This window comes from Phasianus colchicus, chromosome 16, assembly GCF_987193195.1.
Source record: "Phasianus colchicus chromosome 16, bPhaCol1.hap1.1, whole genome shotgun sequence".
Taxonomy (NCBI): domain Eukaryota; kingdom Metazoa; phylum Chordata; class Aves; order Galliformes; family Phasianidae; genus Phasianus; species Phasianus colchicus.
The window spans coordinates 3,708,437-3,734,703 of NC_143451.1; the positions used below are offsets into that span (position 1 = coordinate 3,708,437).

Consider the following 26,267-nt stretch of genomic DNA (forward strand, 5'->3'; position numbering starts at 1 on the left):
GAATAAATCCATGTGTTGCTAATCATTTGCTTTAATAAGTAAAAGAGTGTGTTGATTTATCATCTGCATCTTTTAATTGGAGTATTGTAAATGTAAATAAAAATTCACATCCACATTTATTCTCTCTGGCTGGAGATATGTGAGGCTGTAACACAAACAAAATTGCAGATGCTTGAGCTTCTGAGGTCAAACTGTGAGTTAGTGTTGGTGTTTGGAATAAGGCTGTTTTGTCAGGGAGCCAGGGAAAAAGGAGATCTTGCAGTGTTGCAGGATCCTAACCATCTGCAATGCAGACAAGCCTATTCCCTGAAGCAAGCCATAGGCCAGTGCTTTGGAGCAGCATGGTGGTTCACATGCAGATGGTACAGGTGTCTGGGAGACAAATGCAAAGCCTTATCCTGGGGGTGTAGAAACGATCATGCCAGGTCTTTTCTAAGAACCTATCCAATCTCCCCTTGAATTAAAGTGGATTTTACAGTGATGTTGCAATTACATATGCAGATCCATCTTTTCAGTCTCATTCATCTGGAGGTCTGAAGCACAGTGTGGAACCACGAGCCAGAGACAACACTGGCACACACACTGAGCTTGGAACAAGGTAGGTACTGGAAATGGCAAGAGAAAGGATTAGTGCTGTGCCTATCTATAGTATCCTCCATGCTGCCAGGGTCTGTCAGCTCCCACGAATCAGTCATCCAGTGTTGTAGTTCATGTTTCCTATTGTGGTGTCAGTACTGAGGAGCAGTGTTGTCATGTTAGGGCTACGGGGACCGTTCTGTTTCTGAGAGCTTCAGCTCTCTTTGGTCTTTCTTGGAAGAAAACAGCTTTATCAAATGTTGAATGTTGCTCTGCAAATAATCTGCTCACAAACAGGGAGAGCCTCTTACCTTCACAGAAGTGACCAGAGGATCAGTGTGATAATGAAGAGCTGCAGGCAGATTATTAGCGACACTGCTTGCGAGTGAATGGATAAAAGCCTGTGAAAACTTGCACTGTTTAATGCAGTGAGAACAAATGTGTCAGGAGACAGAAGATGAGAAGAGAGAATTTTTTTTTTTAAGAAAGCCAGATGCACCTTACTGGAGGGAGTGGAAGCAAATATACAGCAATCGAAACAGAGATACATCTGGGGATGGGCAAGAAGAGTGGCCCCATGGACATGGGCTGGCTTGCCATTGCCAGCTGCTCTGTGCCTGTGGGGCTTTCCAGGCCTGGAGAGATGGATCTCAGGCAGTGTGTGCAGAGGAGCACGTCTGAAGCATGCTGCTTCTGTGGCAGACAGTCAGTGTTTTGAGATGATGATGGTATTTAGCTTCCCTGTCCTACTTCTTAAGCTTCTCTTGGTGATGATTAAGTAGGAGCTGGCTGCAGAGCCAAAGATAGACTGTGTGCTGGGCAAAGGCCACAGGGGGTGAATTAGTCCTCACATTTTCAGAGGGAATGTGAACTTTGACAAAGCAGCAAGAAATCCTCCCTGGAGAGTCTGCACAGTCCTGCTCCAAATCCCTCCTCAGCACGTGAAGTCCTGCTCTGTTCTCAGTGGTCAGACTTCTCTTGTGGCAGTTCTCTCCCCAGCTCATAACTATGTTCAGGCTACTGCTGCTGAATTTCTAGAGCTCTTTCCTACCCTCCAACCTCCTCCAGTGCACAGAAGCTAGGGGCATGCTGTTGGTGTGAAGGAGAACTGAGGGTTTCAGTTACAAATGTGCAAGAGCTGCCTGCTCCTTCCTTGGTGCCTTTCCACATTCAGTTCCTGTGGACGTCACTTTTTTAAAAAGCATACATTAAATCTTAGTTGTATTCCTTTCCTTCTCTCAGTTCCTAAAGGAAATTACAATTTTAAGTCCAAGATCAATTACAAGTGCATTTATCTTTACAAGCAAGAGATGGTTCACAGTTCTGCAGGTTTTCTCAATGTGTTGTGTTCTTGGCTTTAGTGGAAAGGAGTTCTGTTGAGAAAAATGTGCTGTAGCCCACTGCAATTGTCCAGGCACTGTGTGTGACTCCAGCCCTGATCTCTCAGCTCCTTCCATGCAGGGAGAGCAGCCTCTTGCTGGCATGCAGCTTGGTGCAGGATGCGGTTTCCTCTTTCACTGTTCCCACAACTCCCCCCATCAGTGTGTTCAGGAGCAGTGATGAAGATCTCAACAAATTCCATCCTTGGGAACGTCACAAAGTGTGATTTGACTCTTACTGGGGCTTCATCAGGTCGAAGAGGAGGGAGAACTGTCAGCACAGTGTTTCAGGAGCCAGGGGATATGACTGCAGTGCTCTGAGGAAACTCATCTGGGAAGGAAGAACACCAACGCAGCAGCTTTTCTGATCTTAATGCGTTTCTGTGCAGATCTCTGTAGTTCCTATCATCCAGGTAAGGGTCTGCAAAATATTTGTTTGCTGATGTGGCAGCTGCTAGACAGGCTCGTGCAGATGAAGAAAGGGGAACAGCCCAGTGTTTTGGGCACCACTGAAATGGGGCTTCAGTTTGGAATTCACGGAAATGAATTTGTCTTAACTTGAAGTAGAAGTCACTCCCATCATATCACCATCATCTCCTAACAGAGATGTCTTTCTGTGCTTTGTGTCATCAAAGCTAAGTGCTCTCTGGGATGGAGGAAGTGTGTCTGTATGCTTTCAGCACTATTATGGCCACTGCAACACTGGACCTAGAGGAGAAGGAGGAAGGGCTGTAGGGCTGAAATAATGAGGTTGAGGCAGGTGATTCCCTTCCAAGCTGATTTCCTTTTCGTGGAGGGTGTAAGAAATAGAAGTATGCTCATCCTGGGCAGCAGCTGTAGTGTGCTTCATTCATCACTGTACTTTAGCAACGCCTGGAAAATGCTGCTGAGGTCAGGGCCTGCTGCTGAGGGCTACATTCACGCATAGGAGGGCAGTTCCCAGAGGGTGCATGGATCAGAAAGGTCAAGTAAAAAACTTGTCCTGATTTTCTTTGTGAAGCTGGGAGCTAGAGGGAAGGGAGCTCACAGTAAAAATCTGCATTAAGAGTGGGAAACAGATCTCCAAAGTGGAGGCAAAAGGTTTCAGCTGTAAATCTGCCTTCCCCTCGTGGTGGGTTTCCTAACCTCTCAGGTTAAGTTCCTTGTCAGGAACAGGGTTAATGTGTACCCACCACTGAGTAAGAAGACGTAAATCATTCCAGTCCTGTGGATCCATTGTAGGCAGCTGCCCAGGTAGTGCAATGGTAAGCATCACAAGCAGAGGAAGAGTGGCAGAAAGCTTAAAATCATGGATGCACGTTCACTCCTGATCCTTGATAGCTCAGTGGCTGTTGTACTGTGATTGGATTTGAATCCAAAGGTGCAGTGAATTACAGTCTGTTCATTATGAGCATTTTACCTAATTATCACTTTGTACAGCCTGTCCCAGCTGAATTCACATTGTCTGTAAGCCAACATAAGAGGCTTTCACCTGCCTGGAAGCTGCGTGAGCTTCTGGCCAAAGTGGTGGAGCACTAATGCCACAGCAAGCTGAGCCCAGCTAAACAGAGCCCTGCACGTTTCAAGTGCCAAGCAGCCCTGTGGCTGCCAGCTCTGCCTGGTGCAAGCAGACATGCTGCTGTTCCTGTCTCTCCTCTAGCACATGGGGATATCACAAAATAACCCCACACACACAGATGTGGGGTTTGGTGTCTGAAAGCTCAAACAAGGCTCCCACCTTTGTCACAGCTCTTCCTGTGACATGGGAAATCTGCCCTCTCTCCTGTTCGGGCAGCAGCGTGTGGCTCTCCTCACATGATGCCCTGGTTCTCTTTATATTCAGGACCTCTCTCTGCTTTGTTTTATCAGCATATTGCACAAGCTCCCTGCTACTTTCTCCTTGAGGTAAGCATTCCCTGTCCAGCACTTCATGCTGTGAGCCTTCTGCATAGCAGTTAAACTCTTGGACCAGCCTGAATGTTGAGTGAAAACACTATTCTGTTGTCCTCTAATGATGTCTGCTATAACTATCTCTGAACTTACAGGTTAGCATTTATCAGAGCAAATGTCTCTAAAGCTTGAAGAGAGCTCCTCTGTCCAGGAATCGTCATATATTCTATCTCCACTGTTACTGGCTGTGTTGTCAGCAGCTGGATAGACAGAAGGCTCCACTTCTTATTTAAAGGCATGAGATCCTATAGGTTACCTGTCTTGACACAGCAGGGCAGGGATGTTTTTGGGTGAGGTAGGCAGCAGTTTTCTACTGCTAACCCAAATCAACCTACGAAGGGGGCAAAGTGTTCTGTCTCCTACAGCTACAAAGGAGGTTGGACAGGATATATTTTAAGTTGTTTTGTTCCCATGCTAAAAAAAAAAAAAAGTATATATTGTATAGATGTGAAAAATCTATATCTGTCTGACGCAGAGAAAACTGGTGATGGGGGTGATAAATGGATGAGGAAATGCAGTGGTGACAGCAGTGGTGTTACATGGGCATCCAGTTAGTGCTGAGTGACTGCTATGGCTGCGCCAGCCCCATGTGGAATTCCCCCATCACAGCTCTGCTGTACCCCTTCCAGCTTCCCTTCCTGGCAAGGAGAACCATGCTGGCATCTTCACCATTTCAGACGGCCTTTACATATCCCAAAGTACTTAAGGAAGGCTTGAGCACATTAGCCCTTTTCAGAGAACTCCCTACAACCAACTGCCTCTTCAGACTTGCACGTCGTATTCTCAGCAAGAAACTCATGAGATTTGCCTTGGCATTGCCTAGGATTCCTTTGAGATGTCAGTCCCTGATGGAATATCAGAAAAGATCTGAGCATAGGAGGGCTACCAGGGGCAAAAGTCAGGCTTTTGTTCTCTGTACACTAAAGCAGAGGATAATGCCATTTCACAGAATCATTTGGGTTGGCAGGGACCTCTTGAGAGCCTTTAGTCTGACCCCCCTCTACTCAAACAGCATGAGCTGAAGCAGCCTGCCCAGGAGCACATCCAGTCAGGTTGTTTGGGTTTGAAGACAAGATAGTGTCCCTCTTTTGTTCTGATTGATTGAAGTGAGAAATCGCTGCTGTATTTCTGATTGGGTTTCATTTGATTTCACTTTCTAACCTCCAGCTCTTACATCCTTCTGCTAGCAATTTGAAATCTTGCACATCCTAGGATGCACTTCTGATGAGGATTATCTGTGTATGATAATCATATAATCTCTTTGCCAAATTTCCAGCAAGCCAAATAGATGGAGTTACGTAACTGGGGAGGCTCCTTGCCCAAAGGTATAAACCTTAAGTGGTCCAAAATTGCTAGTAGTTCCTCGTGTGTATTGAATCTTAAGATAGGAATCTCTTCAACCTCCTATGTGCTTTGGCTTACAGGACTGTCACAGCTGCACAAGGTAGCTCTAGCAATACAATACTGTCAGCCTCTCCACCTTCTCCTGGGTTAGCAGGCACAGTGGCCTCACGTGCATTGGGACTTCATCCTCTCGCTGCCATTTGGTTGGGCTCTGAAAGGAAACCCCAACCTTCACCTTTCATTTTCTGGTCTTCATAGTGATTCTCTTTGCTCTGCAGGAAGAGCTGGTGCCCGGATCGTGGGAACAATGCAGGGTGGAGACACAGAGGAAGATGTAAGTAACCAATCCCATGTGTTTGCAGAGCTCCTCTGACAATGCTTTAGAACACCTGCCCTCTCCTCAGCTGGAGAAACAGATTCTTACCTGTTCACTCTCTGTGCCACAGATCGCTTTTCCCCTCCTTCTCTCCAGCTGGCCGCTCTCTCCTTTTCAGCACACGCCCTTTTCCATTGTTCTTTTGCTCTTCAGGTCTCTGCACATTGCCCTGCGCTTCAACCTCAGCCTGCAGTGTGTAAGTTGTGGCACACAGGCTACAAGGATGGTGCTTTGCTGAGCAGATTAATAGGGAGGGGATCAGTGCAGTGTAGCAGAAGTTGTATGTGTTGGTGTGAATCCCCAGATTTGCTCTGAAATCGTACCTCTTGGAGCCCTCTCACTGAGCTGTGCTAACATACAGCATCTCAAGCACCAGTGCTGCAGCCGATGGGACAGGGATGAGGGCTGAAGTGTGAGCTGGAGCCCCTGGACTCCCTGCCTCACAGATATAGCTGTGTCAAAGCTTTGCATCTGGGTAAAGCTGACCTGGTGAGCAGATGGCAACTAGTCAGGAAGACCCAGGTTTGTAGAGCAGGCACTGTTCTTACTGCTGTGCTCAGCCTCTGGTGTATGAGTGACCTTTTTATGCCTCTGGGCCCTCTTAAGTGGCTACACCTGTACTAGAAGATAAAACAGAGCTTTTGGCCTCGAAGCCAGCTGTTCTGATATGGCTTGCAGCCATGCAACAAGCCCTCCATCCCAAAAAGGTGCCTGTATCTAAGCTGACAGCCAGGATCTGTGGGGATGTCCTGATCTCAGGTGATGTTTGGGAAAATGCCAGCTGGCACAGCCCAACCTGTGTTAGGAAGTGGTACAAACACTTAAAAAACACGATGATTGTGAGCTCATGTTTGAGCTAGTACAACTCGTACAGAGCCTTTCTGTCTGACATCCAGCAGACATCCCAGCCAGCACTGCCTGCCAACGAGGAGGGCAAGCTCAGAGTTCAGCCATCCCTGCACTGCTGGACCATGTTGATCCTCTCAGCTCTGCCTCTCATTCTGTCCATCCTCACCTTTTCTCAGGAAATGAGCTTACAGACCATGCTCTGTTGTTTGCTTCTGCCAGAATGGATCAAGCTAAGGCTAGGTGCTGCCTTCTAGGGAGTTCTTTATGTCTTTGGCATTTGGATCCGTTTCTGGGTAGGGTCAGTGCTGCAGGTGAAGACAGTGCACCCTCAGTCACAGCACTGCCTGACTGTCCTTGACCATGTCCTTGCCAGCTTTGTAACTTCTCCACCCTTTTCATTTCCCTTTTTTACTACACACTGTTCATAGTCCCTTCCCATGAATCCGTCAGCACAGCCCCACATATTGAGTATGTTTCAGACAGGATTACCATATGCTGAGCAGCTCTCTGGGCACCTGCCTATGCTCAACAGTTCAGCCTCAATTTCCCCCATTTTCATTGTAATCTTTTGCCTCCTTCCCTCCTGCTCCCATTCTGGTTATTTCCTTTTTTTTTTTTTTTTCCCTCTTTTATGTTCTTGTGTTTTTTCATTTTTTTTTTTCTGCTCTGCCTCTCCTGTTCTTCCCACTCTGGTTGTCCAAGGGGAGAGCTGCCCCAGCCCAGCCAGGCAAGCATGGGATCATCACCAAGGCTCAGGTGGGTTCCTCTCCTGCGGTTTTTCTTCTGCTGGGCATTGACTCTTTGGTCTCACAGTAGGTATTGCTTTGAAGTTCTGCAAGGCTTTTGATATCACAGATTCAGCAGAAGTCAGGAAGTTCATTTTTGGCAGCCCCGTGAAGCAGGAAAGGATGTTTGCTGTGAATTGAGTGGAGCAGCCAGTGTTGAGTGAAGTGGTCGGAGCTGCTGGTGGGAGCCATGGGGGCATTCTGCTTCCAGAGGTGCTGAGCTCTGGGCTTCCATTGGTTTGGAAGGGTCTGCTGCTGCTCCCTGGAACCAAAGCTGGAACTGCACCTGTGCAGACACATGGCCTTCCCATAGCCCTCAGGTGTGTGATTGCACTGAGTGCATGGGAGGGAGCAGCTGAGTGCTGGCCAGGAGCAGCATCCTTTGCTTCTGAGCTGCCCAAAATGCCTCACATCTGAGAGCTGAAGTGGTGGTGAACGCTGTGTGCTTTCCTGCAGGAGGAGTCGGGGGATAGTGAGATTGACCTGGATGATGACGAAGATGAGGAGGAGGACGTGGAAGATGACAGCATGGAAATCTCCCCGAGCAAATCCAGCCACCGAGCAAAGAAGCCAGAGCCTCTGGAGGAAAGTGATAATGACTTCTGACCCTTCAGCAGCAGGACCAGGAGGCACCTTGAAACGCAGACGTTGGAGAGCATGTGGGCCAGGAACTAATAGCACCCTGCCATCTGAAAAGTGCTCGTCAGCATGAGTTCAGGAGTTGGTAAATAATGTTCATTAAACTTGAAAATTAAACTTGGATTGCCAGTCTTGTGACTGCGAAGTATGAGCAGTTTATCCATAATGACAATCACAGTAATGTGGAGTGCTGTTATTTCCATAATTGCATTAGAACTGGCCCTCGTGCACTGCAGTGCCAGAAGTCTCACTCCAGTGAGCATCGTGTGCTTGATTTCCCTGCACTTTATTATAACCAAACAGATTTTTTTTGCCTTAATAAAGCTGGATAAAAGCTGCTCTGGGAACACATTTAAATTGATTTTAAAACTGGCTTAAATCTATTTATCCTAAACATACCCTTTCCTTCATTGAGGGCTTGTGTCTGCAAAGGGCAGGTGGCCTAAGACAGAAGGCTTTAACTGGAAAACCAGCATAAGGATCCTCAAAGAACCTCAGTGCAGCATCTCTTAGTGTTTCAGCTGTGTCCTTGGGAGCTGTTCTCAGGCTTAAGCCATGCTTGAGTGTCCTCAGAGCAACCGTGTGAGACTGTGCTGTGATTAAATCCATAGGAAATTAGCCCTTTAATTACCCTTTTGCAGCAGACTGAGCTTTAGGCACTCAAATGGCCCCAAAGTTGGGCTGCTATTGCTTGCTTTTGTTCTTCAACCTTTCTCCATGTTCTGTGGGGACCCGAATCCAAAAATGCATAGAAATTGACCGATATGTAATGCTGTTCTCATTTTTTTCTGTTGGAGAAAACATTCCTCCATGTATTGAGAATAGCTGTATTTTCTGTAAGTAATTATTCACCATTTTTAGCCTGATTTTTCAATAGGAATGAGATTGCCCCTTTGTCTACCCCTCACTAAAGAGCTTTTAGGATGCCTGTCCTGTTTCAGTGAATAGTGATTAAGATTCCATATATTAAATTCCTGCACACTTTGGGGAAAAAAAAAAATAAGGGGTTACTGGGGGAATGTTTATGAGAGATTCTCAATTTCCTGTTGAGGAACAAGAGATGTGGGCAGGAGGCAGAAGATGACAAACAGTGTGGTAGGAGCTGATGTTAGCATGGGGCAGTGGTGGCACTGGGATGTCAGCACAGGCACACAGACACCCAGTTGGTGCTGTGCTGCTGGCAGAAGTGCTGAGCTTACTGAGGAGGTCAGTGGGTTATAATTATGCCATCAGTGAAAGCCTTCAGGTGAAAGCAAAAGCTGGAGTTTGTCTGCTGTATCGCCTCTTGTCTTTTAGCTCTGCTTTAGCATCATGATTTGTCTTTGCAGGAGCAGAAATCAGTGCTTGATTAGATGAGTTTGTTCCAGTGTGTGTTCATCAGAGCAGACAAGAGCTCAGGCTGTTCTCCCGTCCTTCCTTTTTTTTCATGCCAGCAAAGTACTTTGCTTTACCTCCATCTGAAGAGTGTAGTCCAGCCCCTCTTTTATTGAACTGAAGGAAGGAATGCACAGCAGTTACCTGAAAAACCAGGAGCTCTTCCATCTCTCACATCTCTAACACCTAAAGTAGTTCCTCATCAGCTGAGCTCAGAACTGGAAATGCCCTGTCAGGATGTGCCAAAACTTTACAGGTAAATAGTCCACAACTTCTGTGTAGTAACAGTACGTGTGTGAGTGCTGTGGTGTGCTGGAATGCACACAGCTGTATGGGCTTGAGCTGAGCTGGCAGTTAGGACCCCTCTTTGCACCTTTAATTGTAAAGTTAATTGGCATTTGTTACTTCACCTCAAAGAAAGCAGAAGGGTGTCAGTGCTGGACTGCAGAGCCATTAAGGGTGATCCTCTGACAGCCAGCAAGGTGCGTGTGCTGACTGCATTCCCTTCTCCCAGGGGCTGAAACGTCCTGGTTTTAGCACCTGATCTGAAAATACTCTTCTGTGTTACTTAGGGAATCTGTTCTGATCCTCCCTGGATGCTGAAGATATTTCTGACCCGTGAGGCACATTGCCCACGAGGCTGGGCACAGTGCTGGAGTTCAGAGTGCAGTTTCAGAGCGTGTTTTCTATGCTATTTTCCTGTACCATAGGCTGAAATGAAAAGCTGAAGTACTGCATCATGTGCACAGAGCCAGGTTCTCTTCAGGCAGCACTGCCACCTAGCCTTCAGCACAGCCCGATGGCAGCTTCTTCTACCAGGTATGAGCAGCAGGGCAAGAGCAGCCTGCCCCAGCACTGCTGGAAAGGAACCCTCTGAACAATTGCCCCGTTTAGCTCAGGAGTGTTTTTATACAGCTAGGTGTGTGTACATGTGTTCAGACTGATGAATGTGTTTCAAATTGATGTTAATTGATGTCCTGGAGCCCCAGAGTACAGGAGCAGCTTGAAATTGTTGATTGCTGTTTCCCATTGGCATTTTGGGGAACATTTCAGCTTGGGTTTAGGCACAGGCTGTAGGCAGAGCTGGTCAAGCCTGTCTGCTCTTAAGTATTGGTGACAAAGGGAAGATTTCAGTGTCATTATTTCCTGTTGGAAAAAGTGAGCCATCCCTTGAGATGTAAAAGTCACACTGGAACAGGTGTGAGGTCCCCAGTCCATGCAGAGGGGCACAAGCCTGGTAGTGCACCCCAACGTCCTATGTGATCACTCATAACCAAGAGATGAAGGCAGTGCAAGGTGTCTTTTCAGCTAGGATCTCATTTATTTCCAAGCATGTACATATGGTGCAGCACACCCCAACATCCCCCCAGGATCAGCCCACAGAGGTGCTCAGAGCAGCTGCTCACTGCCCTGACTCCCCAGGAGCGTATCCAAGTGCAGCTCTGGGAGGTGAAGGGAGAGGGGCTGCTGGCTGTGGGGGCTGGGAGGGGTTGCACAGAGTGGCTGCTGCTCCAGCTGCGAACCCAGCACCTTCTTGAGAGCCATCACATCTGCCACACACACAGAGGCATCACCTGGCACCTCTGCTTTCAGCAGCCACTTGCTTAGAAGGTGACCCAATGGCAACAGCAAGGAGCCCAGTGGTTTTCAGCTTGAGGGACAGAACTTTGTCCTGAGGCACTCCTGCAGCAGGGTGTGTGTGCTGGAGATGGCCCATCTTCATGCAATGCTGTTCCTTATGTTCCTCCTTCCTTCCTCCCAAGGCCTTTCTTAGTGACTGCATTCCTATGCCTTCGGATCCCTGTCTCCTCCAAGAGGATGTGATGTAGGGCAGCAGTACCAAACACTTGGGAACTGTGTTTGCTCAGCCAAAGCCAACGTGTTGTTGTGGGCATGGCAAACCACACAGCTGCACAGGGAGCAGCCCCTGTTCTGCAGGGATGAAGGAACATCAGCCTTCTCATCTCATTAGGATTTCTGCAGCATCCTACAGGACTGGGCTATGTGTGGCTGCCTGAGAAGGGGCTGCTGTTTCATGCAGTGTTCCTGGCATCCCTAGCAGACCTAGACAGAGAAGGGCTGGCACTGGGAGCAGTGTGCTGGGGCCAGGCTGGGGTGCTGCAGCATCTGCCTACAGCATCTTCAGATGGTTTGGGAGCAGAGCTCTCCTGTGCAGTCAGGATGTGCCTGGTGCAGGACAGGCTGTGGGCACAGCACTGCAGGAGGGGAGGGCTGCTGGCCTATGATGAAGTTGAGTCTCCCGTGTGCGTGAGAAGGACCTGCCCTGTAGGATCTGTTCCCTCCTCCCTCCCGTTTCTTTTTCATCCATTTATGCAGCCTTGAAGCTCCCCCAGTGCCTGAGTGAACAGGCAAACTGTGCATTCCCCAGCTTCTAACCCTCCTGTGCTCTGATTCAGAGCCCTGGGACCCAGTAGCAGCTGTGAGCCCCTGAGGGGCAATGCTGAGAGCTGCTGGGCTCTCCCTGCCCTAGCTTCCCCTCAATAGGTGGGCAGTGAGCCAAAGGGATGTCCTCTGGCCCCCCAGGCCATCTCCTCTTACAGCTGCATGCCCTCACACCACCACCACGCAGTCAGGTGAGTTGGTCCGGATGGCGTCAGAGATCATCTTGGCTCCCGACTGGCCGATACGGTTCCCCTGCAGACTGGGAGCAGGGAGGAAGAGCGGTTCAGGATCCCCGGGGGGTGTGAAGAGAAGCTCCCCAGCCCTGCACCAGCCTCACCATCCAGCTGAGTGCTCACCACCACTTACTTGACGTAGGTGAGGCCGTGGTTGCCCCTCAGCGCAGTGGCGATGCAGATGGCCCCATCCATGCCCAGGGAGTTCTCCTGCAGGCTGCGGTGGGCAGTGGGGTCAGGAGGGCTGGAAGGCTCCTGCCTCTCATCCCTAGGAGCAGGATACTTACTTGAGCCAGCGGAGGCTGCGGTTCACCTTCAACGCGTTGGCCATTGCCTTGGCCCCTGCCACGCTGATGGAGTTTCCCCTCAAGCTGCAAAGCAAGACAGGCTATCAGGAGGACCCACATCTTCTACAAGGCAGCCGTGGGCCAGCAGGGGGACATGATATGGGAAGCGAGTGGTGCTGAGCCCAGCATGGGGATCTCAGACACCCCAGGGAGCAGTGTCACAGTTACGGGTGCTCACTGCCCTGCTGAGTACTTACTCCAGGACCTGCAAGCTGTTGTTGACCATCAAGGCCTCTGCTAGGGCTTGGGCACCGGCTGCACTGATGGAAGCTACCTGGAGACTGCAAGAGAACAGAATCCTTCAGTGTGTGTCCCAAGGTGGCTGCTGTGTGCTAATTAGACATGCTAATCAGACCAGCTGCAGTGGCAGCTCTGCCACAGCCTGCATGCTCACTGGAGATCTGCCAGCGTGGTGTTGACCTTCAGCGCAGCAGCCAGGGCGGCCATTCCCTCATCCCCAATGGCATTCTCCTGCAAGCTGAGACAAGCAAATACTGTGTCTGCCCTGAGCACACAGGGGCAGGGAAATGGGCAGCAAACTGCATCAAGAATGGGGTATGGTGTGCCAGAGTGCTTGGGGGGGCCACACACATCCAGCACCCCTAAACAGGGACTGGGCATGGGATGGGATGGGGTGCGTGGAGGAGGCAAAGGGCAAAGTCATCTCCTGGCTGGTGCCCATAGGAGGATGCTGCCCAGAGGTGCTGGAACCTGCCCACCGTGTCCACGCTTACTCAAGGCTGGCCAGGCTGCCATTGGACTGCAGTGCTTGTGCCAGGGCCACGGCTGCTTGCGTCTGAATGAAGTTCCACTGCAGGCTGGAAGAGGAACAAGATGTGAAGTGTGTGGCTGTGGGATGGCCCAATCCCTCTGTGCTCAGCACCCATTCACCCAGAATGAACCCACGTGGGTGCATCCAGGATGGCACAGCCTGTAGGAGAGCAAATCAGGGACACACCAGGTCCTATGGAAACTCACTGGAGGGATGTGAGTGCCTGGTTCTCCTTCATGGCCAAAGCGATGGCCTTGCCACCTTCATCATGCAGCAGGTTGGCTGCTAAGCTGGAGGCAGAGGACAGAGGACATCATCACACACAGGTCAGGATGGCACCACACATCAGGCTGGGTGCCCCCCGGGCCCATAGGACTTACTCCAGCTTCCTGAGGGTGCAATTGGTGCGCAGAGCATGGGCGATGGCGGGGCCGCCCTCCTTGCTGATGGAATTCTCCCGCAAACTGGGGAAACACCAGGGCTGGGGAGGAGCACGGGGGGACTGTCTGCTCCCCACCACCCCTTGGCCCCACTCCAGGGCTGCAGCCATGCATTGCAACAGCATCTCCAGCACCATCTGCATTTCTGTTCCCTACGCTGCTGCCCGCAGTGAAACAGAAACCACAGCTTTCCTCATCCCTTCCTAGAAGACAAGCCTGAGAGCTTGCCTTGTGGTGTGGGGCTGTGCATATAAACTCTATCCTAGAGCTCTTAGTAGATGCCAAATCTATTAGGAGAGCCTAAGACGTGGGGACGATGGCTGACGATGGAGGTACCTCAAGGTCCCTCTGCCCCAGTAGGATACTCAGAGCAGAGTGCAGGCCCACAGGCAGGCAGATTTGTGAGAGCTCTGAGGAGGAGACCCTGCAGCACCTGGGCAGCCTGTGCCAGGGTTCTGGCACAGCACAGCAGTGCTGCCTGGTGTTCCCCTGTGCATTTGGGGTGGCTGTCAGCTGGTTTAAGCTGCCACAGGTGCCCCACTCCCTGGAGCTGCTAGTTTTCCCTGCACATCCAGCATTGTGAACACTGTAGGATTATCAGGCTTTTTTTTTCCCAGCCTCCCCCATTGCAATTCATTGTGACATGGCTGCACTGATACAGTCTCATGGGGAGAAAGTCAATAGCACAAAGAAGAGCTCTCAGTCATCAGAGGGACCAAATCTGCTTTCAGCATCTGAGAGCACTTGTGGAAGCAGCCAGGCACAGCCCTGCATGCCGAGGAGCTCCAGCATCCCATGTCCTGGTTGCTGTGAGAGCTGTGCACTGCAGGAGCTGCTATCAGACAGGGTGGCCAGTGGGGCCATCACTTACTTGAGGTCGATGAGTCCCTTGTTGGAGCAGAGAGCTGCTGTCAGTGCACTGACCCCGGTGTTACTGATGGAATTGCTCTGCAGACTGACACAGACAGAGGGAAGCATTAGGATGGGACAGCCAAGCCATCGCTGTGGGGTTGTGTTTGGGGTGAGAGATCCTGTTGCACTGGGGAACTGGTAGCTGCCACATTGGGTAGCTGAAGCTAAAGGAACAAACATGGAAGGAGCAGTGGGCACCTGGTAAGGGGCAGTGGGGCAGCAGAGCTGCCAGGCAGGGAGCACTCACTCAAGGCTTTGTAGACTGTGATTGACCTTCAGGGCTTCAGCCAAGGCAATAGAGCCGTTGTCTCCTACAGAGTTGCTGGAGAGCCTAAGACATGAGGACAAGTGAGCATTACCAACAGCTGTGTTGCAAGCAGAACTCCTGCCAGCAGCATGGGATCTGCAGCCCTGCCCTGCCCAGGACCCAAGCAGCTTCGTGGGCTTCCCCTTGCTGGGCTCGGCCTCTCCATTCACTGTCTGGCTTCCTGCTCCCCCCAGATACGTGAAGCATCTCTGCACATGGCCCATCCAACAGACACTCTGCTGCCATTCCCACCTCCACCTACAACAGCTGCCCCAAAGCACAGCCCTGAGCGCTGCCAAGGGTTGTGCCTGTGGATCCCAGCTGTGCACAGCAGTGGAATCACCATCCCTTGGCCCTGTGCTGCCCCACAGCTCTTACATCAGTTCCTTGAGGCTGCAGTTCTGCGCCAGCGCCTCTGCTAACTTCTTTGCACCGTGGGCACCGATGGAGTTTTTCTGAAGGCTGCAAGGGAGAGGAGCCAGGAGCATCAGCCAGCCCCAGACACAGCTCCATCAGTGGCACGTTGTCCCCTCCCTCCCCTGTGCACTGCTCTCAACTCTGGCAGTGCTCTTCCCCCCCTGCGTGCACCCTGAGGACATTTCAGGTTGGGAAATAGGTGCCTGAAGGACTGGTCCATGGGGTGTGACAGTTTCTTTGCTATCAGGGGTGGCATAGGGACAGTAAACTGGGGGAAAGCACAGATATGGCCAAACCAGAACCAGCACGGGATCTGCTGGTGGCTGGGGGAGCAGGGGTCACTCACTGCAGGGTTATCAGCCTGCGGTTGGTCAGCAGGGCTTCAGCCAGGGCCGCGGCACCCTCCTCCTTGATCACGTTGTGCTGCAGGCTGCAAGGAGAGGAGCAAACTGCAAGTGAGTGCCAGGCAGGTGGCATCTCTGTAACCACAGCACCCACCCAGACACACACATATGCCTGGGACTGGAGCGGTGCTGGGTGAGCAGCATCCCACTTCTGCTGCACTGAGGGGTTCCCAGTTTCACAGCAGGGTCTGCTTTCCTGTTGTGCTGCCCTGCATCCCAGTGGTGATTTATGGCCTCTCTGATTGAGGGCTTGAGATTGTGCTCGGGTCCCACAGCACAGGAACACCAAGATGAGGGCTATGGACAGCTTGTCCCATGCCTGTTCTCTTGCGGGTGCTGCAGACTTACTTCAGAGAGAGCAGGACTTGATTTTTTTTCAGTGCATCAGCCAATGCTTTCGCTCCAGACGGGCCGATGGAGTTGCTTCGCAGGCTGAGGCAAGGCAGGAGAGAGAGGAGCAGAAAGGATGAGATTAAAATGGGGTAGAGAAGCAAGAGCAGCAGCTGCCTGCCTGCCCTGGGATGTCCCAGCAGGATGCTCCTACAACCACAGGGCTGACTTCCCCTCATCCCCAGGCTGGTAGTGCCCAGGTGGGATGCTGTCAATCTGATATTATTAACAAGCCCACCTGAAGGGATTGTGAGCAGCCAGTGGGTTCTGCTGCCCTGGGACAGAGCTGGGTGTCGTTCCCAGCTTGGCCAGGTGGGATTTGGCTCTACAGGAGCTATGTGGTTCAGAAGGGGTAGCACTTACTCCAGCACCGTCAAGCTCCTGTTCACCATCAGCGACCTGGCCAGTGCTTTGGCACCCTTATTGCAGATCTGGTTTTCTGCCAGGCTGTCCAGAAAAAGAAAGCAAGAGTCTGTCATGGGAGAAAGAGGCTCTCACAACCCCTGTGTGTCTGCAAGCAGAGGGCAGCATCATGTTGGTTTGTGGTACAGCCACGTTTGCAATCACTTCCAGGTGTGCTCTGTTGGGGGTGGGATTGCAGGGACAAGTTGGAGGGTTTCTGAACTTCACGTTAATTAATGAAGTGAACAAGGGAGCTGCCCAGATCTCAGCACAGGCGGCTCTATGCACAGCCACAGACACAGGAGGGGAGATGGAAAATTGGAGACACATCTGCTGGGGGCAACACATCTCCAGGCATCAGCTGGTCTAACCTGAGCCCCGGGTGCCCAGCAGACAGCCACAACCCTGGGAGGTGGTGTATCAGAACAAGCAATCTGTGCTTGCTACCCAAATTACAGGTTTAAGAACAGCAAGGAGGCAGGAGGCTGGCTGAAAACAGCTGGGGTGGGTGGCATGGTCAGAGCTTGGGACGAATCAGCCTGCACAAGGAGTGGGCACAGGGTTGCTGATGGCAGCTGTGCTGGGGGACCAGCAGACAGCAGGGTGAGATGAAGGAGGCTGAGGGGCAGGACTGTCCTTTTCACCCAGCAGCTGGTGGGAGCCGACTGGATGGTCCTGGTTCTGCTCTGAAAGAGTGCATTCCGCCTGGGCCAGGTCCTACCTGAGCCTCTGGATCTGGCAATCCTTCACACTCAGCACACTGCCTAGCAGCTCCATCACGTTGTCCTTAAACTGGTTATTGTCCAGCCTGGAGGAAATGGAAGGAAAGAGCAAAAGCAAAGAGAACAAAACATGAGGAAAGGACTATTTGTGACTGCCTGGGGACACAGCTGTCCCGTGACATCTGCCCTTAGGTGGAAAAACTGTGGTGCAAAGTTGACTTCCCCAGGACTGGGGAGCTGTCACAGTGCCATCCCCAGGTCAGCTTTCTGCTGCTGGGCAGCATTGGCAGGCCCACAGCTCCCACAGGCAATGGGGAGTTTGAGCAACACGTGGAGCAGCCCAGTGTCCCTGCTTGCTTCTCTGTTCCACTGCGACCTACCTGAGGCTGTGGCAGAAGAGGAGCTGGGGGAGCAGGCTCTTGCAGATGTTGTAAGTAAGGCAGTTGGAGAGGTTGGTCTCCTCCACGCACACATCAGAGACCTGCAGGAGATACGCCAGGGCAGAGCAGTTCACTGGCGTGAGCATCCCAGCCAGGCTCTCGTTCTTCATCGCTTCCTCCACAGCCTTAGCAATCTCCGTGTGCTGAATCTCATGCAGGCAGTGCACGGTGTTCACCGTCTGCGAGGAGATAACGTAGTTCGTGTTGAGGCAGCCCTGCAGAAAGCTGATGGCTTGGTTCCTGTAGCTGTTCTGCTCATCTTTCACCAGGAGCCAGCCGGAGAGCAGCTGGTTCACCTGTGGGGAGAGCAACCCGGAGAGGAAGCGCACGAAGATATCGAGCTGCCCATCCTCAGCCTGCAGCGACCTCTGAACGGCGCTCTTGAAGTGGTTGAGGAAGCCCAGCTTGGGCCAGGACATCCCGCTCTCCGTGAAGAGATCGAATATTGCCCGCTTGGCAGCGGTGTAATAATAAATAGCTGCTAAAAACTCCTGTATGGTTAAGTGGGAGAAATAATAGGCCGTGGAGGATTGCATGTCCTCTTTGAGTAAGAGTCTGCTGCACAAACTGCTGTGCAGCAAGGAGAGGTCTATGCCGTACGTCTTCATGTCCTGCTCGTAGAACACATGCTTCCTTTTGAGCAGCCCATAGAAGGCCAGCCTGCCCAAGCTGCTCATCACTTTCTTGCTGTTGTTCAAAGCTTGGTCGATCCTAAGGGTTTCTTTCTGCCTTTCTGGCCAGTCACTGCTCAAAGCCATTTTAAAATAATAGGAATAGATTTCTGACAAGGTCTTAGGAACAACTGTCACTTCTTGGGGTTGGCCGGTACTATTTTTTAGGTAATAACCAATTGAAGAGCCGTAAATCCTGCAAAATCCAGGAACTGTGCACATGATGTGCAAAGATCTGTTAGCCTTGATGTGATGCAGAACCTGGCTGGATAAGTCTCTGTTGTCAAGGAACATCTGGTCCAAAAAATCTTTCATCTCTGCAGCCCTGAAGCCGCGTATTTCCGTCATGCGGTCTATGAGCCCGCCGGGGATCTGGCTGGCCGCCGTGGGCCGTGAGGTGACCCAGACAGAAGCCTCCTGTAGCAGGTTGCCTCGTATGATGTTGGTGATCAGATTGTCCACTTGAATCTCCTTTTTGGGATCGGTGCACGCGACCGTGTTGGAAAAATCCAAAGGAGTCTTAAACTCATCCAAGCCGTCAAGGATGAGCAGCGTCCTGGCAGCTCCCGTGGAGATGCAGTTGGGTTCGGTGATGTGGGGGAACGACGAGCGGATGAGCTTCTCAGCAGAGAGCTTCTCATAGGTGTTGAGCTCCCGGAAGGTGAGCGGCAGCACGAACATGATGTCCCTGTTGATCAACCCCTTTGTCCAGCGACCAACAAACAGCTTCACCAGCGTGCTTTTGCCGATCCCAGCCACCCCTGTGGTCACAGAGATCCGCGGGGGGATGCTGACCTTGGACAGGGGCAAGAAGAGCTTCTCTAAAGGGATGCTCTTGGATATATTTTGTAGGCCTTTGGTCATTTCCATCTGCAGGATGTCATGCTCCTTCTGCTGGATGTCAGTCAAGCCCTCCACTAGCAGCAGGTTCGTGAGGCGCTGGAGGGAACCTATCTCCAAGCTGTTCCCATAGAAGCTTTGGAGGCTCTCCAGATGTTTCTGCACCATCGGTTCTGCACACAGAGAAATGAAACAGGAGGTGAGGAGGAGAAGAACCACAGATGAGAGATGCAGCCACTCCCACAAAGAGGGGAAACCTCACAGACCCTTACCTGGGCAGGAAGGTGCTGGGAATCAGCCTCACCTTCAGCCTCTGCTCACCCTGATAGGTCCAGAAACCCATTTAAACTCAGGCCTGAGCCTCTAGCACCTCCCTGAGCTACGTTTAGGAGTACCTGTCTACAGGTCCATCACATCTGTGCCCGCTGGTCTGGATCCTGACCCATGAACTGTTTTTCCAGCTTGTCCTCAGACCCACCTCATCACTCTGCACTCACCTGGTGGTCACTGGCCTCTTCATGACTCTGGCTGTCTTAGCTAGCCTTGATCCTAACCTGTGGCTCAACCTCCGCCCTGCCTCATCACCACCCGAACCTCAGCAAATTACTTATGCTGAAGTGTGATGTAAAAAGGGACTCTTGGGGAGCAGAAGCTGGTGTTTGGGGCTGCCAGCTCCGATTAGGGAGCAGAGATGTCTCAGAGCTAGGGTGTGAGCCTGGAGGCTGCGGATCAGCACTGCTGAGATGTTCTGCTTGCTTTCCCCCCTTCTCAAGCTGCTCAGAGAAGTGAGCTAGAGCGGGCAGGAGGAATAGTCCCTGAGACCTGGCATCTCCGTGTGCATCTCAAGGTGCTCCAGCAAATGCCAGGGCAGGCTCGTTGACACCCCACATCCCGCCCGCTGTGGGCTGCCTACCATAGACAGTGATGTGGAGGTAGAGCTGGGAATTGGTGGTCTCGATGAAGCTCTGCAGGGACTGGGAGGCATGGCTGCCCTTGCCAGCCAGGATGTCCACCATGGCCCTCACCTGCTCGGGCAGGGAGCTCGCCTCCTGCGCCTGGCCAGCCTCCTCCACTGTGAGGAGGTCCAGCTTCTGCAGGTAGCCGATGATCTCCTCCAGGAATTGTGGTGAGATGGACCTCATCAGCTGCCTCCGGTAGCGACTGATCCAAGCCTCTGCAGGAGAGGAGAGCAGGAGAGCTGTGGCTCGTGCAATCCCTGGGCACGCTGCTCAGCAGCTTTCCGCATCTGTGCTGCTGCCCTGGGCACCACTCACCTTCCATCAGAGGCGTCCCGTGGCATCGGCGGTCCTGGGGCGACGAGCACAGTGTTCACAGCAGTGCAGACTTCAGCCTGCACCCACCACCGTCCCATGGACCGCCCGGCAGGCAGCACGTCAGCCCAGGCTCCTGCTGCCACGCTCAGCCTTTATCCATCCTGCTGCAGGAACAAGAGGAGAAGCATGGTGGGGAGCTGCCTCGAGCTGACACTGCCCTCCCCACCACCAGCATGCCTGCGTTCAGCTTTGCCCTATGTGGTCCTCTGATGCTAAAATCCACCAGCATTCATCTTGGCTTCTGGCTCAGGTCAAGCAGGAGATCAGATTGCTGTGGGCTCAGCCAGGGCCGAGCCCATCGTGCTGCAGCATCCCTGCCTGCCTGCCCACACCTCGCATCCCACAGGCTTGGTGCCTTCCCCAGCACCATTTTGCAGGTGCCTTTCTCAGGCATGCTGTGATTGTGCTAACTGCTCATACAGTGACAGCTCCCTGCCATCTGCAGAGCACCTGGCAAGTGACTGGATGCCAGCATCATCACCTGCAGGCCAGCAGGACTTCAAACTGCTTGAGAATTTCCTTTGTGTTGTGAAGGAAGTTGTGGGGCGGCAGCAGCAGAATGACAGAGGGCCCGTTTCAGTTTCAAAGCTACCTACGTCCAGGGCCAGCATCACAGCGAGCAGGTCGGTGGCAAACACCACATCCTGTTGCAGAGCTCTGCAGACACTCAATTTCAGCAGCATTGGTGAATCACTACACAGAGCAGCACTTACCTGCTTCCTCCCCCTTGTCTGCCGCAGATGAGTGCCAAACCACTCATCTTTTGCTGGTTTGTAAGTGCACGGCAGCCCTGTGCACCAGGGCTGTGCAGATCCATGCCATTTCACCCCAAAGTGTACCAGGCTCTGCCAGGAGGATTGCAGATGGAGCTGCGTTTGCCCAACCCACTCCTGAGCAAACTTCAGCGGTGCTGCATTGCCAGCAGGAACAGCAAGCTCTCATTTTCTTTGCTCTAACAAACCTGACCTCTTCTAGAGGAAGAGCATAAATGTAGCTCAGAGCAAGAGAACCTGGTGGAGTTTCTCATCCACAGTACAAAGCGAGGATGCTTGGGGCATCCTCTTTGCAGTCTCTCCTGTTCATCCTCTTGCCAGGAGATCCATGTATGATTTATATGCTCCTCCTCAGCTGCCCAGCTCTGACCACTGGCTGCAGAGCTCTGTGCTCCCCGCTGGTCCCCCTTCCTCAGCTGCCTCTCTTTTCATCCCCCAGGCAGCCCCGTGATCAATTAAGATATTGGCATAAATTAAACAAGCTCAGTGAGAATTCGTTGTGAAATTATCACTCTTTAATGTCTTCTGGTCTCTAACCAGCCTGGAAGCTTTGCACACAGCAGTCCCTGGGTTTCTCATCTTCACTGTGCACCCAGTAACGTGGCCAAAATGAAAGGGTTTCTGCTGCCTGCAGGCATGTTTCCTTGTCATCCTCCAAAACATGGTTGGCTGGCTGAGAAAAGCCCTTTGATGGAGGAGAACCTGCTCTAAGGCCAGAGGTTATTTAATCATGCCTCCTGGTGCTACATCAAAATGGAATCCTGCTGCTACAAACCAGCAGCCGCAGCTCAGTGCAGCCGAAGGCATCGGACAAAAAGAAGAAAGCAGCAGAAGAAATGATGCAGAGGCAGCATTTTTATTTTTATTTTTTTTCTACTTTCTGTACAAAAGTTTCCCATGACTGCAGCTCCAGGGCTGGTTCACTCCTGGGGCCCAGGTAGGTGACACTGATATATATCTACACGGGTCAGGAAGCTGCAAACAGCTGCAGCAGTGGGGACCCAGCCATGCTGTGGGGCTGTGCTGCCTCCAAGAGGGATCCTGCATTGCTGGGGGATGTCCCAGGAGGGGGATCACCAGACATGGGGCTCTGGGGACACGGGGACCACTGAGATGAGCGGGGAGGCAATGTGTGGGGAGGCTTCTGCTGGCAACCGCAGGGGCACAGCAGAGCATGTGGAGTGGTTTGCTTTGATCAATGCTTGTCTTGCAACAGAAAATTCATTCATCTGAGGATGTCTGGTCAACACCTGTCTGTTCTCTTAGCAGATCTGAGGCTGTACCTCCTACATCACACCTGGGAGCAGAGGGACACAGCCAAGCAGCCCCTACTGCTGCCACATCTCAGTGCCCTGCATCCTGCGCCTGGCACCAGAACGTGTGAGCAAGACGTGACTGCTTCTGCTCATCTTTGGCTCTATGGAAGTACATTCCTCTTCCTGAAAGGCCAGTGTGGAACTAAAGAAATTCTCTGAAGGGTACGTGATGAGGGATGGGGCTGGGATGGTGACAGCAGGAGGGCGGCACGAGGTAGCAGCCTCGTGATGCTCTCTGCTGCTCCCAGCCTCCAGGGTCTTCCTCCTGTGATGAGGATGCAGCACCCATCCTACCCCAAGATGAGAGTGCTGGGTGCTGCTTGCTGCTCTGTGCTGGTAGAGGCAGGATGCTGCGTACCTCATCGAAGCCATAAAACCCTGCAGCTCCAGGCTGCACTGCTCAGCCCCAAACCCTCCTGCAACAGCCATGCTGTCAGTGTGCGGTCGTGCTCTCAGCACATCCACCAGGGTTTGGGGCTACCACACACACAGCAGGCCTGGTAGAGCCTTCTGTGTGTGGTTTGGGTGGGCAAGGTGCAGAGCTGTGCTGTCTGGGGAGCTGCCCTGTGCTGCTGGGAGGGACTGGTGCAGCACATAGCCTTTGTGGGCACCAGGCTGCCCGCAGGTGGGAAACAATGGAAAATGGCTGAGCTGCAGTATTTAGGTACGTTACAGAGCTTCTCCTGCAGGGGAGTTGGAGCAGATGACCTTTAAAGGTCCCTTCAGCTCAAACAATTCCGTGATTCTACAATTCTATGCCCTCCCATCTGATGACTGCCACGCTGGGCCTTGCAGGGTGCTTGGTGAGCTGCAGGCAGGATGAGTGCCCTGGGCCCTGCATCGAGCCCTGCACTGAGCCCTGCATTGAGACCTACATTGAGCCCTGCTGCTCTCATGCTCACTCTCCCCCAGGCACAGCAGCAGAGCAGGCAGCCCATCTCCCACCATTTCCTGATGCATGTCTCAATGGCATCCTGTGGTCTCAAGGGAGGGTCACGTACCCTATGATACCAGGGACTCACAGCCATAAGAAAAACCAGTGATGAGCTCAAAAGCCAGAAGCAGGAAAGTGCTCCTGCTAAGGTAACACAGGAGGTGCCAGGTACTCTTGCTGTGAGACTGGAGGTCTCCTCACCAATACATCACTGAGCAGCACTGGATGCTTTTGTTTTTCCTGCTGCTTAGTTACCGAGCACTGAAGGCAGCTTCCTCAAGAAGCTCAAGAAATGTCCGGGCTGATGCCTGCAGCTGCTCTCCTGCTGATGGTTTGAGCAAATCCACAGGCATGAGGTGGGCTGCCACCTTTTGGCAGAATGGAAAAGAATTCCACTGAAGCAACAAAGGATCTTCTGCATCATACCCAATGACAAAACCTGCAGATCTGCAGGTGATTCACCCACCTAAGTTTACACATGGCTTTAAGGTGCTGCCTTATTTTCATTTTACTGTTTGGATTTCATGTTATCCAAAATGATTATACCTTCAGAATGAGTTTCCTGCCAGCCCTGCACTATGAGAAGACTTTCTCAACAACCAGAGTGATGTCCTGCAGGGACCTGACCATGGCCTTCAGCACACACACATGCACAGCTAATGGAAAAGCAGATCCTCTCCCTGTGAACAGTCTCTGCCTCTCTTGCCTAGGGGATCTGTTCTCAGGACATCAGCACAAGCACTGAGCACCAGTAGCAAGGTCAGCAAGGCCAGGGTCAGGCTGAGCCCTGATAGAGAGGCAGAGCTCCGGGTGCTGCACCTTGGGAACAGTAACCATGGGCTTTGGTCACAAAGTGCCTGCCCAAAGCTCCACACCCCAAACCTTTAGGGTTTGCAAGCAAGCAAGCTCTCCAGAAAGAAACTTTTCTGCAACGTTGGACATTCTCTGTGCTGTGATCTCTCCAACCTTCCCCAAATGATGCATGTCTGCCCTTGGGTAACCCTTCCACTCCATGGTGCTGCAACAGTGGTGGTGACAGTGACAGCAGCCAGCCCCTGCTCTGGCTGTCCCATACCTCCTGGACTCAGGATTAAGCCTCAAACACCAGCCAGGTGGTACCTGATCCACAGCACGCCAGGCACAGCCACACCATTGAGCCCATCACCTCGACCTGCCTGAGGTTCACACGTTGGGTTTGGGCATCCCCATGGGCAAAAAGAGCCTGAGGAAGCACTGGGTGCTGAGCCTTCAGCCTCACTGTCTGCGCCTGAGCTCCGCAGGGACCCCTGAGGAGGGACACATGGGTGCAGCTCATCTTTCAAATTCTGATCAAGCTTCAAGCCAGCTGGAGGAGCCTATCTCGCTCTTTGATGCTCCAGGCTCAAAAGCAGCATGATGAAATTAGGGATCCTTATCTCATCCTGTTTATGCTATGTAAATAGCATGTTCTATTTACGTTACATTTCTTTGGCTGTTTTTGAAGAGGAATTAATTCATCTAAACATCTCTAACATGGGGGCAGACCCTGATGCTGCACAAGAAGATGCACTGACTCCAGCAAAAGAAGAAACAGAATTGGTGATGTGAGACAGGTTCCCATCGGTGCCTCATTGCGTCGGACTGCTCTCAAACCTCCCCACTGCTGGCTGGGAGAAGAGAGCTGGGACATCCTGAGCAGCAAAGCCAGCACCACAGCAAATGGCTGCCGCAAAGAAGGCTGCAGCATCTTGACCTCACACCAGGCAGCCAAGTGACATGCCTCTGTCCCCACGTACCCCAGGTGACAGCCCCAGCAAGGCCTTACCTCGGCACTGTGACACCTTCCCCAGGTCCCCATGCAGGCAGGACGGGCGGGAGGACATCCTACTGCAGGTGGGAGCATCCCCCATGCCCCTCCATGGCCCCAGAGCTTCGCACTCTCCTTGCCCAGATGTTGGAGCACAAGGTGCAGGATGGAAGCTGTGCTCCTGCCCCTCTGGGAGCAGTGCCTGGGGAGGTGGGCACCCCGCACGGCACCGTGCCAGCCCCGCTGCTCTCGTCGTTCTCAGCTCCCTCCTCGCCCCTTCCTGCCGTGGGCCTTGTTCTATCTTCCTTCCTGTGGCTGCTGTGTATGCAAATCAAGTGCAGGCCTAGCAAGAAACCCACAGCCATAGCTGCCACAGCTCGGCCGAGCCGTGTCCAAATGAAAACAAACCCCCCAAAAGCAACACCACAAGTCAGCTGGTGATGGCAGAGCCCATCTGCTGCTCAAAGGCCCTTGCAGCCCTGGGGCATCCCAGCGCTGTGTGCCCTCATGGCCAAGAGGGTCAGTGGTGTCCTGGTTGACCAATGCTTGGCCAGTGGTTGACCAGGAGCCGGCAGGTTGCCCCGGTGGCCAAGAAGGCCAATGGAACCCTGGGGGGCACTGCAGGGGCCAGCAGGTGAGGGAGGTGCTCTCTGCTCTCCTTGGGGAGTTTACATATGGAGCACTGCACCCTGTGCTGGGCTTCCCAGTTCCAGGCAGACTGGGAACTGCTGGAGAGAGCCCAATGGAGGGTGCAGAGATGGGGGGGCCTGGAGCACATCGTGATGGGGACGGGCTGGGAGCCCCGAGGCTGTTCAGCTGGGGGAGAGAAGGTTGAGGGGGGATCTGATCAGTGCTGCTCAATATCTAAAGGCAAAGTCAGGAGGATGGGGCTGGGCTCATTTCAGTGCTGTCCAGTGTCTGGGCAAGGGGCACAAATGCAGCACAGGAAATTCCGTATGGACAGGAGGAAGAACTTCTTTGAGAGTCCCAGAGCCTGGCACGAGCTGCCCAGAGAGGTCGTGGAGTTTCCTTCTCTGGAAAGAAATATTCAAAATGTTGTATTGAATGGAGATATTCAAAATCCAACCTGGACATTTTCCTGTGCAACTTGCTGAAGGGAACCTGCTTTGGTTGGGGGGAGGGGGAGCTCCAGAGGTCCCTTCAGTTCTGTGA

At 52.3% G+C, this 26,267-nt stretch overlaps 2 protein-coding genes across 9 annotated transcripts in view; one reads left to right on the forward strand and one right to left on the reverse strand.

Moving 5' to 3' along the window:
- The window catches only part of IFT38 (intraflagellar transport 38), a 57,391-nt gene extending 48,108 nt beyond the window's left edge, over positions 1-9,283 (forward strand). The window contains exons 11-14 of one of the 4 annotated variants that reach the window (XR_004167195.2): positions 5,507-5,562; positions 7,156-7,209; positions 7,695-7,962; positions 9,206-9,283. Coding sequence is in view for 3 of the 4 variants with exons in the window: in XM_031595289.2 (XP_031451149.1) it covers positions 5,507-5,562; positions 7,156-7,209; positions 7,695-7,844 (260 nt within the window). In the remaining variant the exon portion in view is untranslated. Of the gene's footprint in view, positions 1-5,506; positions 5,563-7,155; positions 7,210-7,694; positions 8,214-9,205 lie in introns of those variants that run through there. The other 3 variants (XM_031595289.2, XM_031595290.2, XM_090151839.1) reach the window with 3 other exon arrangements.
- A 1,265-nt stretch (positions 9,284-10,548) lies between these two features.
- Positions 10,549-25,440, reverse strand: NLRC3 (NLR family CARD domain containing 3). Of its 5 annotated transcripts, none has more exons than XM_090151821.1 (19): positions 25,113-25,440; positions 20,226-20,386; positions 19,977-20,125; positions 17,381-19,124; positions 17,000-17,086; positions 16,240-16,323; positions 15,835-15,918; positions 15,429-15,512; positions 15,044-15,127; positions 14,606-14,689; positions 14,318-14,401; positions 13,387-13,470; positions 13,213-13,296; positions 12,969-13,052; positions 12,629-12,712; positions 12,432-12,515; positions 12,175-12,258; positions 12,021-12,104; positions 10,549-11,913 (listed from the first exon to the last, which is right to left on the reverse strand). In XM_090151821.1, exons 2-19 carry the CDS (start codon positions 20,321-20,323, stop codon positions 11,823-11,825), a joined length of 3,261 nt encoding a protein of 1,086 aa, XP_090007947.1. In that variant the 5' UTR covers positions 20,324-20,386; positions 25,113-25,440; the 3' UTR covers positions 10,549-11,822. The 5 variants fall into 5 exon arrangements, with proteins under 5 accessions (XP_090007947.1, XP_031451148.2, XP_090007946.1 ...); XM_031595288.2 differs by having other exon boundaries at positions 19,865-20,125; XM_090151820.1 differs by having other exon boundaries at positions 20,226-20,389.
- Positions 25,441-26,267: the final 827 nt, after the last annotated feature.